Raw genomic sequence first — 10,406 nt, forward strand, 5'->3', positions numbered from 1 at the left:
TTTTCTGTCACTTAAAAATTCTCTTGAGCTGGAGAGGTAGCTCAGTGGTAGAGTGTTTGCCAATCATGTCCAAGGCCTTGGGTTCAATCCCCAGCACTGTAGAAAAAAAAATTAAATAAGTAATAAAAATAAAAATTCTCTCTTGATTCTATTTTCCTCTCTAGCCACTGCCCCATTTCTACACTGTCCACTACTTCACTTCCTTGAAACTTGGAAACTCTTCAATAGTTTCTCTACTCTTTCTCTTCCCATGCTTTCTGCCACCACCCCCACTACACCAAAAGTGCTCTTGTCAAAGTCATCAATCACTTCCCACTGCTAAATGTAATGGTCAGTTCCTAGTCCCCGTCCTGCCTCATCTCGGCCCTGAGCACACCAGGCTCTTTCTCCTCTTCCCAGTCTCTAAATGTTGCAGCACCCAAGACTTGGTCTTTGGAGCCTTTCTCTTTTGTGCCTACACTTCATCATGTCTCATGACCATAAATTCCATCTTCATCTCTCTTGGTGCCCACATTTCTACCTCCAGTCTCAGCCTCCCCTTTGAGCTCCAGATCCACATATCTGTCTATTCAACACCTCTACTTAGATGTCTAGCAAGCTTCTCAAATTTAACAGATCCAAGGCTGAGCACCCAACACTTCTTACACTCAGTAAAATGGCAACTCCATTCCTCTACTTGCTCAAACCCAAAACCTTCGACCATCCTTTCTCTTTGGATGGGGATGGATCCTCTTCAGAATATATCCAGAAACTGACTAAGCAATCCCGACCCAGGCCCTGTCATATCAGGCCAAAAGTATTTCACTAGTCACCTATCTGGTCTCCCTACCCACTTCACTCTATTCTCAACACAGGCACCAGACAGAGCCTTTTTCTACACAAGCTCCCTAACTCATCACAAGCAAAGCTAAAGCGGTTACAGTGAGTACAAGCCCCAACAGTCTGGCCCTCTTACCCCTCTGATTTCCTCCCCTCACTGGTCCTTCCCCAGCTATACCTCTTAGCTTCCTTGATCACTCCAGGCCTGCTACTGCCTCAAGCCCTTGCATTTATGATTTCTTCTATCTTGGATGTTTTTCCCTTGAAGTCTTTCCTCTTTCCTTTGTGTTATTACTAAAATGTCACCTTCTCAAAATGGCTATCCCTTCCTACTTGGTTAAATTGCCTATTTCCCTGGCACCTCTCATCCTCTCATTTAATTTTCTTCTCAACACTTCCATCTGCTAAACTTTATATTTTACTAGCTTATTTTTCATAATGTCTTTCTCCACTAAAGTGCAAACTACATCTGCTCAGAGGATTTATCTGAATTCCACATGGCACATTATGTAGATACTCAGGAAGTACAGTTGAATGAATGCATGAGGCCAAAAAATTAAACTTCGCTGAATCCTGCCATACTTCTGGCCTGCGTATGGAAGTTTAAAAACAAAATGCCCTTATTGTGAAGTGAGATCAAGATGGGGTTTCTTCCTACACACGGAGCGAAAGCCAGCCTAACTAACACCCTTGTGTTATCTTGTTTAACCTGCACATTGACTCTGAGAGTTAGGTTTATTTTATTTACCAACCCGGTAAAGAGAGAACGTTACATGCTAGAGGTCACAAAGCTAGTGAGTTGCAAAGCCCAGATCCCCAGTCCATCCAACCAATGCCCAAAAGATGAGCTTTTGGTTACAGCAATTGGGGGAGACTCAACAGAAACAGCACCAGGACTGAGCTGAATCAGGACTACAGGAATGCAAGGCCGGGGGGCACCAAGAAGCTCCACACAAGAAATACTTGCTGTCAAAACACTCACGTATCAATGACAGAATTATCATCGCATTAACTGCTTTGTTTCATCTTGTTCCCTGCATTTCACAACTTGTCTTGAGGTTCTTGTTGCGTATCTGTTGTCTGTTTCTCCATTCTCTGCATCCCTGGTGCTTCCTATCATCTGCCTAAGGTGGAGGGCATAGGCCAGCCCGGCCCGATGGTCATGGGAACCAGCTCTGTCCTCAGGGTCTCTATGTCCAGAAAGACTGAGCCACTTTTCTTTGGGCTGTTAAAATTAGGAGACCTGGTCACCCTGCCTAGTGACCGACTGCCTGAGAGCTCCTGGGATGGCTCCGGAACTCAGCATCCGGGGCCAAGGCAGGAGTCCAGCAAGGAGGGACTTGCAGAAGAGGGCTTTGTATGGCCATGGCCGCGGCCTTCTCACAGGAGGCCGGGCGAGGCCCCCCGCCGCACTGAGGAATGGGCCCATGTCCTCTGAAGGCGGTCTCCCCCAAGCCCGGGTGGCCCGAGTCGGGATCTAGAGGTCGCTGCTAGAAACCTGGCTCTGGCTGGAGGAAGAAGCTGAGGAGGCCAGGCTGCCGGCCTCAGAGACAAGAGCTGTGTTTGTCCAGGAAAAGAAGTCAGACGTAGGCACGGAGGCCCCTGCCAGCTCCTCCCAGAAGGAGAGGGCTAGGGGAACACGCTGGAGAGGAAGCTGCTTCCCTAGGACTCCGCAAGCCTGGGGCCAGAAGCCAAGGCCAGGATCCAGCAGCCGCCCACAGGTAAGGCCTGCGCTGTGCTGCGGACGCACCCGGAGACTGTCACGGCTCCGACTCCCAGGCAGAAGTCTGCAGTATCGCGCTCCCGTGACTCAGTGCTGGGGTGCCACTAACCAGAGCTGAGGAGCCGTCCTGAGTCGGGGGGGGGGGGGGCAGAGAATCAATAGTGCCTTTGTGCTGGGTGGTTTCCTAGCAAAAAAGACTGGAGGGGGAAGGCGCGGGCCCGGAGCCTGGCCCCGCCCCGCCGACTGCGGATGCCGAGGGTAGCGAAGCTGGGGACCAGACGGCCAGGGATGGGGGCGGGGGGGGCTGCGCACTCCGAGAGGTGAATCTAAGGAGTCTAAGCAGACGCACCTCAGGTGTCCTCGGGTCAGCCGTGTCCGCCGGCTCCCAGGAGCAGAGGTGAGGCCTTTTTCCGGCCGGGAACAACTTGAGAAGGCCAGGAGCGCCTTGAGGGAGGCGCCAGAGGAGGCGGGAGGGGCGCGGAAGGAAGGATGGCTCGGTCGGTCCGGGAAGCTGTCGCCGGGGCATCCCGCACCGGGGAGGGAGGGAGTCCTCCGGACTCCAAACTAGATCGTGGAGAAGGGACAAAGTGTTTGGAGTGGGCTGGGAGAAGGGGGCGGGCCCCCCAGGACCACAGGGTCCAAGGGAGAGGACCCGGGATCTGGGTCCCCGTTTGTGACCGCAGGACCTCTAAGCCGCGCGGGTGTTGTTCCAGTCCTAACAGTAACTATGGGGGTGTTTGGGGCCCCTGACTCTCAGGTGGGGGGGGGCTTACCCTTAACGGGCAGTCTCTGTCCTAGGGTGCCGAGGCCTGCATGTGAAAATGTGACTCTCGCACCGTGCTCTATCCCACCTCGCCCCCCGAATCCCGGCGCGGCGGCGGGAGGCCCTCCGCATCACCCAGCCCCGCATCCTCCTTTCTGCGCACAGCCCAGCTCCGTCAGCCCTCCCGGCGGAGACGCTGGATTTGAACCCTGTCGGCCCCGCGGAGTCTGGCGTCTCATCCCCCCACCCCGCCACATGTGGCTCTTGGAAAAGGCCGGCTACAGGATGGGCAGCGCGGAGCCGGGGACCCGCCGGGCGCGCTGCAGGCTGTTCCTCCCCGCGCGCCGCGCCTGCCCCAACGTGCTCACCCCCGACCGCATCCCGCAGTTCTGCATCCCGCCGCGCCTCGCCAGCCCCGGCCGCGCCTCGCCCCCGGTCGCGCGCAGCGTCCCCCCGGCCTGCTCGCTGCCGCACCTGGCGGGACGCGAGGGCTGGGCCTTCCTGCCCGAGAGCCCGCACACGCGCCGCCGCGAGTCCCTGTTCCATGCGCCGCCGCCCGGCCCGGCCCCGGGGCTGCCCCCCTCTCCGTCGCGGCTGCACGTCTCGGCCCCCGACCTGCGCCTCTGCCGCGCCCCGGACAGCGACGCGGCCTCCTCGCCCGACTCGTCGCCCTTCGGCTCCCCGCGGCAGGGCCCGGGCCGGCGCCTGTCGCACCCGCGGTGCCCGGAGGGGGCGCACTGGGCGGACGCCAGCCCCTGGGCGCCGCTCCGCTGCCGGTCGTCCCCGTCGCCCCCGCCGCCGCCGCCGCTCTTCCACCTGGACTTCCTGTGCCGCCAGCTGCGGCCCGCCAAGGAGAGCGTGCTGCGCCTCGGGCCGCGGGGCGGGCAGCTGCGCCTCTGCGCCGAGTTCCAGGCGGCGCCCGGGCAGCTGCGCCTGCGCCTCGTGAGCGCCGAGGGCCTGTCCCGCCCGCGGGTCGGCCCGGGCAGCGGCGGCGGCGGCTGCTGTGTGGTGCTGAGGCTGCAGCCCCGCGTCCGGCCGCGCGCCCAGCGGAGCCGCGTGGTCAAGTGCAGCGCCAACCCCATCTTCAACCAGGACTTCTTCTTCGACGGGCTGGGCCCGTCGGACCTGACCACCCGCAGCCTGAGGGCCAAGGTGCTGGACAGGGGCGCGGGGCTGCGCAGGGACGTGCTGCTGGGGGAGTGCGAGACGCCCCTCATTGCCCTGCTGCCGCCCTTGGGTGCGGGGCTGGGCCCTGGGTCCTCCCTGGCGCCGACGCATCTCAGCCTGTAGCCTAAGACAGCAGCTTCCTCCGGAGATCGCCAGCGCCCGCGCGCGCATGTGTGCGTTTTTGTTTTTTGTTTTGTACCAGGGTCGAACTCAGGACCTTGCGCTTGCGAGGCAGGCGCGGTGCCACTGAGCTACATCCCCAGCCCCTCCGTGTATGTGGGGGGTTTTTTGGGGGGGGTTCGTACTGGGGATCGAACTCAGGACCTTGCGCTTGCGAGGCAGGCGCCGGAACCACTGAGCTAAATCCTCGGCCCTCCGTGTATGTGTTTTTGCTAATAAAATGTTTGCATTCTGCGCTTTCTGTGCGGGCCACACCGGGCAAAGACGCTCTTTCAGGTTGTCTGAGTTGGAATAGATGTTAAGCAGTGCTTCTCTGATGGGGGAGCATCCGAGTAACCAGACATGAGAAGTCCTGGCAGAGTTTGTTAAACATGCTGGATCCTGGGCTCCGTCCCCAAGCGATGCTACTTCCAGAGGCCAGGGCTGGGTAGGTCCTACGTTCGTTCGTCCCTCAGGACCCCAAACGTCCAGGGAGCCCTTTAACCCCATCAAGAGCTCGGTAACGGAGGACGACAACGCAAGCCGCATTCCCCTAGCAGGCCCCTGGGGCTGCACTGGGGCTATTAGCTCTACTGCCCTCCCTACCCCTTACACTTACACCTGTCCTGAAGACAAGTGAAATTTGAGGGTCTTGGAAGTGAGTCAGGAGATGTCAGGCTAACGCACAGCGCCCTTTAACCATCCTGCCTCTCCCATGCTTGTTCTGCCCCGGGAGCAGTGTGGAGCCAAGAATCAGGCAGCATTGGGGTACTTAATGACTGAGATATTCGTCCAGGAATGGAGAGCTAGGCATGAAGAGTCCCCCCCAAAAGGCCTCCCTGACCAGGAGGAGGAAGGAGTGGAAGATGAATAAATAAATGTAGGTCAAATTTTGTTTACCTCCTACCTGAAGATCCCTGGCGTCAGCGGTGACATTCTGCTCTCTACTCCCACATTCCCAGGAACTGGTTCCTTTTGGCTCAGGTCCGGCATGGAGGAGGAGGGAGGGAAAATCTCCCTCCCCCTTGACTCTTTTTCATTTCCCCTGGTGCCAGCTGTGCACCAGGGCTAAGCCTGCTGGGTCCCAACAAAACCTCAGCACCATAGCATATGAACCTCTACACACACACACACACACACACACACACACACACACACACACACACACACACACGCTACGCCTTCCATTCAGACCGCTCCTCCGTTCCTTCCCTGATTAGATCCCTACCCCTGAGCCCAAGGCGAGGGAGACTTTGCCCAAGGTGTCCACCAGGTGGTAGCATTGACCAAACAAACGTCCTTAAACGCTACAGGCTCTAGACTTGTACAAGAACTGTTGCCGCAGTTTGTCAGGACATTTGTTCCTCCCAGCAACTCTCATAAGGGTGCAAATACTCCTGTCATCCTTTGTGACCTCGAGCCTAATAAAGAGTAGAACTGGAACTTGACCCCAGAGAGTCTGGCTTGAGAATCTGGATTCCTTATCACCTCTAATATGTACAACTCAACTGCCAACTGCTGCGACTCTGCTCTCCACCAGGTAACTCTGGAAGGGTCCCAGTTCCTCAGGAAGATAGTTCTCTGGTCATTTCACAGCTGGCAGTGTGAACTTGCATGTGTGAATTCTGGGATGTCCATCCATAAGTCTAGCTCTATCCCTAGCCCTGTACTGTATTTTTGCTTCGGCCCCCAAATCCTCCCACAACAACCCTGAGTGAAGAACTGGGTTGGAAAGGATTTGGAAAAAAACTTCGTATTCCATAAGGAAAACTTAGGAAAATTCTATGAGGTGTCAGCAGTCAAAACAAACGTAGGGATCAGACAAGTTACAAAATCAACAGGTAAGAATGTACACAATGCTACCAGGTGATATAGAACAGAAAAACAAAGCAGGAAAGAGAACAGAAAAGGGAGTCAGACAAAGAGAAGCCAGATTATAGGAAAAAAAAAAAGAGAGGGAGGGAATAAAGCACTTTTTTTTTTTTGGTACCGGGGATCAAACTCTGGACCTTGCGCTTGCGAGCCAGGCGGCAGAACCACTGATCTAAATCCCTGTCCCTAAGCACAGTTTTTTAACCACAGTACTTTGTACTGTACTGGTCCTGTACTTTACCCGACAGCCGTATCTCAGTAACCCCACTCCGTAAGGTAAGTGTGATTATTCCCAATTTACAAACGAGGAAACAGACCAGAGAGGTTAGGTAAACTTGCCTGAGAATCAGCCTTGGCTGCAGGGAAGGTTTCTGAAGATGGCTGTACCCAAAACCCAGCCTCACCCCTCGAGGGTCAGGGGAGGCTGGGAGAATTCACCTGGCATTCACAGTCTCAAGGTCAGGGTGCGTGCAAAGTCCGTGTTGCCAGCCAGAGTCAGCAGAAGGAAGTCCCGAGGACCCCTCCTGGGTGCAAACTCCTCAGCCCTGAAACACTGCCCCTTATACTGAAGTGGTCATGTTTCTGGGTTTGGGGTGTTGGAGTCTCCTTCGGGAGGTGGTTTCTAGGTTCTTTCTGTCCTGAACAAAGAATAGATCAAGACAAGCACAAACGGTAGCGAAGTTTTATTAAAGGTAGGAGAAGAAACAGGCTCTGCAGAGTGAGTGTTGGCCAAGTATAGGTAGGAAAGAGTGCCCCCACAGCCACAGCGAGAGAGCAAACATGGTGGCAAAAGCTCTGTGCAGACCATCCTGTTAGTATCACTCACACCCCAGGCCAACTGATGTCAAGCCCAGGCTGTCCGGTGGAAAACCTTCGGATTGGAAGAAGCCGAGGAGCAGGGCTCTGGGAACCATTTCTGCCCCACGTGCCCTGGGATTCTGTAATTAACAGGTCACGCCTACTTCCCCAGCCAGCTTTGCTGTGCCTGATCTCCGGTCTCAGTCCCAGAGGGCTGTGATTTGCCTCAGGGACTACAGCTAATACACAGCAGACCACATTCCTGTAACTCTTTCCACTCCAAACTCACTGCTCCCACTTTCCAACCCTCCCTGCTGTCTCTAAATCCATGTGGACTTAGACGGATAAGAGGCACAAGCAGAGTCACCAGGAAAGTTCAGGCCTGGGAGCTAGGGTCAGACTCGGCCCACAGTGGTCTTCTCCATAGGAATGGGCAGGGCCAAGGCTACAACGTTTATAGGCCTTCGCTGCTCCTTTTGTGATGGTCAGGCACCGGAGTGGTCACAAGAACCCAAAGAAGGTGGCCCCTAGTCACCAGATTAGGCTCCTGAAGAGGTGCTCTCCACCCCTTGGGCAGACTGCCCGTGCCCCACATATTTTGCCCCCAGGCCCTCCCTGGACGGGCAGGCTGAGTTTGCCTTGAGTGGTTTGCGTGGTTTAGGGGTGGGGAGGAAGGGAAAGAGAAGTTAGTGACTGCTCCCCAGTTCCACCACCACCACCTCCCACCCCTTCAAGCTGGAGATTCTCTAGGCTGATAAGGGGACTGGGCACGTGGGGGTGAAATGACTCTCCGATCCCTATCACCTCTTCCTTGCATAAGAATGTATTTGAGGAGGAAATAAGCACTGCCCTGCTGTGAAAAGAGGATTCTTCCAGAACAGGGGCTGTGATTTGCAGCAGGTGGGAGGAAAGAAAAAAAGGGAGCTCCCCAAAAGGATAACCAAGCTACCTTCTGACTGGAGAAGAAAGAACCCAAGCCAGTGGTGGGCATGCCTGTAATCCCAGCACCCTGGAGGCTGAGACAGGAGGATTGCCTTGAGTTTGAGGACAGTGTAGGATACATAGCGAGACTGGGGGGGGGGGGCGCACCATGCCATACATTCTTGGGGCAGAGAAGGGGTCAGGCCAATCCCCGGTCTCGGTGGGTCTCTTCCTCCCCACTCCACAGCATCAGGCAATGCACAGCTGGGAGAGGCAGCCACCCGCGCTGTGTGTGGGGTGGTATTGGGGGTGTGGAGAGCCCATCCGCAAGCTTTCTACGTACAATGGGGGGTGGGGGGGTGGCAAGGGGCCTGGGACACTCAGAGTCACAAAGGAAGAGGGTCAAAAAAGTGAAAAAGGACCTGGGTGTGGAGCATCCCTGCTGTAATCTCAGCACTGGAGAGGCTGAGGCAGAAGGATCACCAGCGAGTTCATAGAGAGACCCTGCCTCCAAAAAAGAAAAAAAAGTGGAGAAAGAAAGCCGGGTGTACTGGTACATTCCTGTAATCCTGCACTCTGGGAGGCTGAGGCAGGAGGATTGCAAGTTCAAGCCCAGCTGGGGCAATTTAGCGACTTAGTGAGACCCTGTCTCAATAAAAAAAAAAAGGGCTAAACATAAATAAATAAATAATAATAAAAATTTTAAAAGGGCTGGGGATGCAGCTCAGTGTAAAGGCCCTGGGTTCAATCCCCAGCTCTGGAAGAGAGAGACAGACAGACAGACAGACAGACTAAAAGAAGGAATGGAGAAGAGGAATAGAGAAGAGAAAAGAAAAGAGCCACAGGGAGGCAGCGTCAGCAGAAGAGACCTAGAAAGAACACAGCTCCCCTGCCCTCTCCAGCTCTACCTGTCAGAGGAAGACGTGGAACCTGGCAGCTTGGCCTCACCTCCAAAGCTGCCTGAAGGCAGCGCCTCAGACGGACACCTCAATTACCGAGAAGCAGGAGAAGCGGGGCATAAGCAGAGCCTCAGAGGCCACCACACCTCCACTCTCAGACAGGGAGGGCCTCACAAGCTCCCTCCCTCTTCCTCACTCTCCCCCCTTGCCAGTCACCCCAGCAGTTGGAAAGTTCCTCTCCTCCTCTAACTTTTGTCCCTCAAACTACAGCCCCTAGGAGACTGGAAGCTACCTGGGCACTGAGATGAGGTGTCCAGGGTGGTGAACGTGCAGCTCCAGGGCGCAGGGCCTGGCTGCTCCACATCAGGTGCCACGTGCACCGGCTGGGGGACAGTGGGCGAGTCGCAGGGCCGCGGCCTGGCTGGCTCCTGCTCTGCTGTTTACCAGCTGGGAGAAAGAGCAGGGGGAGGTGCCAGGGAGCCTCCTGCTGCAGACTGGCCCCTGGCCAGCTGCCTGTTGGGTAACCAGGAGAGCCAGGCCCAGCTAATCAAATGCTGGGCCAAGGCCGGCTGGAGGGCGGTGGCCTCTGAGATGGGGGGCCTGGTGCCTTGGCCTCCCCAGCCCAGGGCAGGCTCCTCTCCCAACTGCTCCAGCGTGGCAGCTCCCTCCCCTCTCTGCTCTCCTTCCTCTCTTCTCCTCGGCCTCCTCACACTCCTCCCACCCTGCCCCTGGCCCCCAACTCACACAGACACCAGGCAGCCCAGGAGTTCTAGGAAGGGCGGCAGGGGCAGCAGCTAAGCAGGCAGCGTCCTCACGGAACAGAAGACCCCTGGCATCAACCTGACCTTCCCAGAGATGAGACAGAATCCCCCCAAACTTGTCTTCTCTTTGTGATTTCTCAGCTCCCCACTTGCCTTAATCTGGTAGAAGCCACTGGATTCTGAAGTCACAAAGACCTGGGTTCAAATCATAGCTCATCCACTTATGTCCCTGTGTAAGTCCTCGGCCAAGTATGTCATCATGTCTCTGAGGACCACTTGATTCATTGGTAACCCTGCAGTAATAGTGCTTCTCTGGGATGGTTTACATAAAGCGAAATCGTGATTCTCACAGAGGGCCTGCCAAAGGCCCTGGCACACAGTAGGTGACTAGTAAATGCTAGTTCCCTTCCTTGCACTGATCCTGTTTCCAAACCCTGGCCTGCTGGCCTCTCCCCACGTCCACTGGGTGCCAGGCCGCTCTGCCAGCCACTCCTTTCCCCTGCCTGCTGACGGGGCCAGGTGCT

General features: G+C 56.1%; 1 protein-coding gene and 1 long non-coding RNA gene across 2 annotated transcripts; one reads left to right on the top strand and one right to left on the bottom strand.

Annotated features, from left to right (window-relative positions):
- Positions 1-488: 488 nt before the first annotated feature.
- On the bottom strand, positions 489-10,402 carry LOC110351028 (uncharacterized). The gene is made up of 3 exons (XR_002398052.2): positions 5,532-10,402; positions 2,892-3,106; positions 489-2,669 (listed from the first exon to the last, which is right to left on the bottom strand). It is a non-coding gene; the product is annotated as an uncharacterized LOC110351028 (long non-coding RNA).
- C2cd4d (C2 calcium dependent domain containing 4D) lies at positions 2,710-4,886 on the top strand. The gene is made up of 2 exons (XM_004854108.3): positions 2,710-2,939; positions 3,341-4,886. Exon 2 carries the CDS (start codon positions 3,561-3,563, stop codon positions 4,593-4,595), a length of 1,035 nt encoding a protein of 344 aa, XP_004854165.2. The 5' UTR covers positions 2,710-2,939; positions 3,341-3,560; the 3' UTR covers positions 4,596-4,886.
- Positions 10,403-10,406: the final 4 nt, after the last annotated feature.

This window comes from Heterocephalus glaber, unplaced genomic scaffold (assembly GCF_053883595.1).
Source record: "Heterocephalus glaber isolate CG9 unplaced genomic scaffold, H.glaber_assembly_v1.0 deba00001795, whole genome shotgun sequence".
NCBI lineage: Eukaryota > Metazoa > Chordata > Mammalia > Rodentia > Bathyergidae > Heterocephalus > Heterocephalus glaber.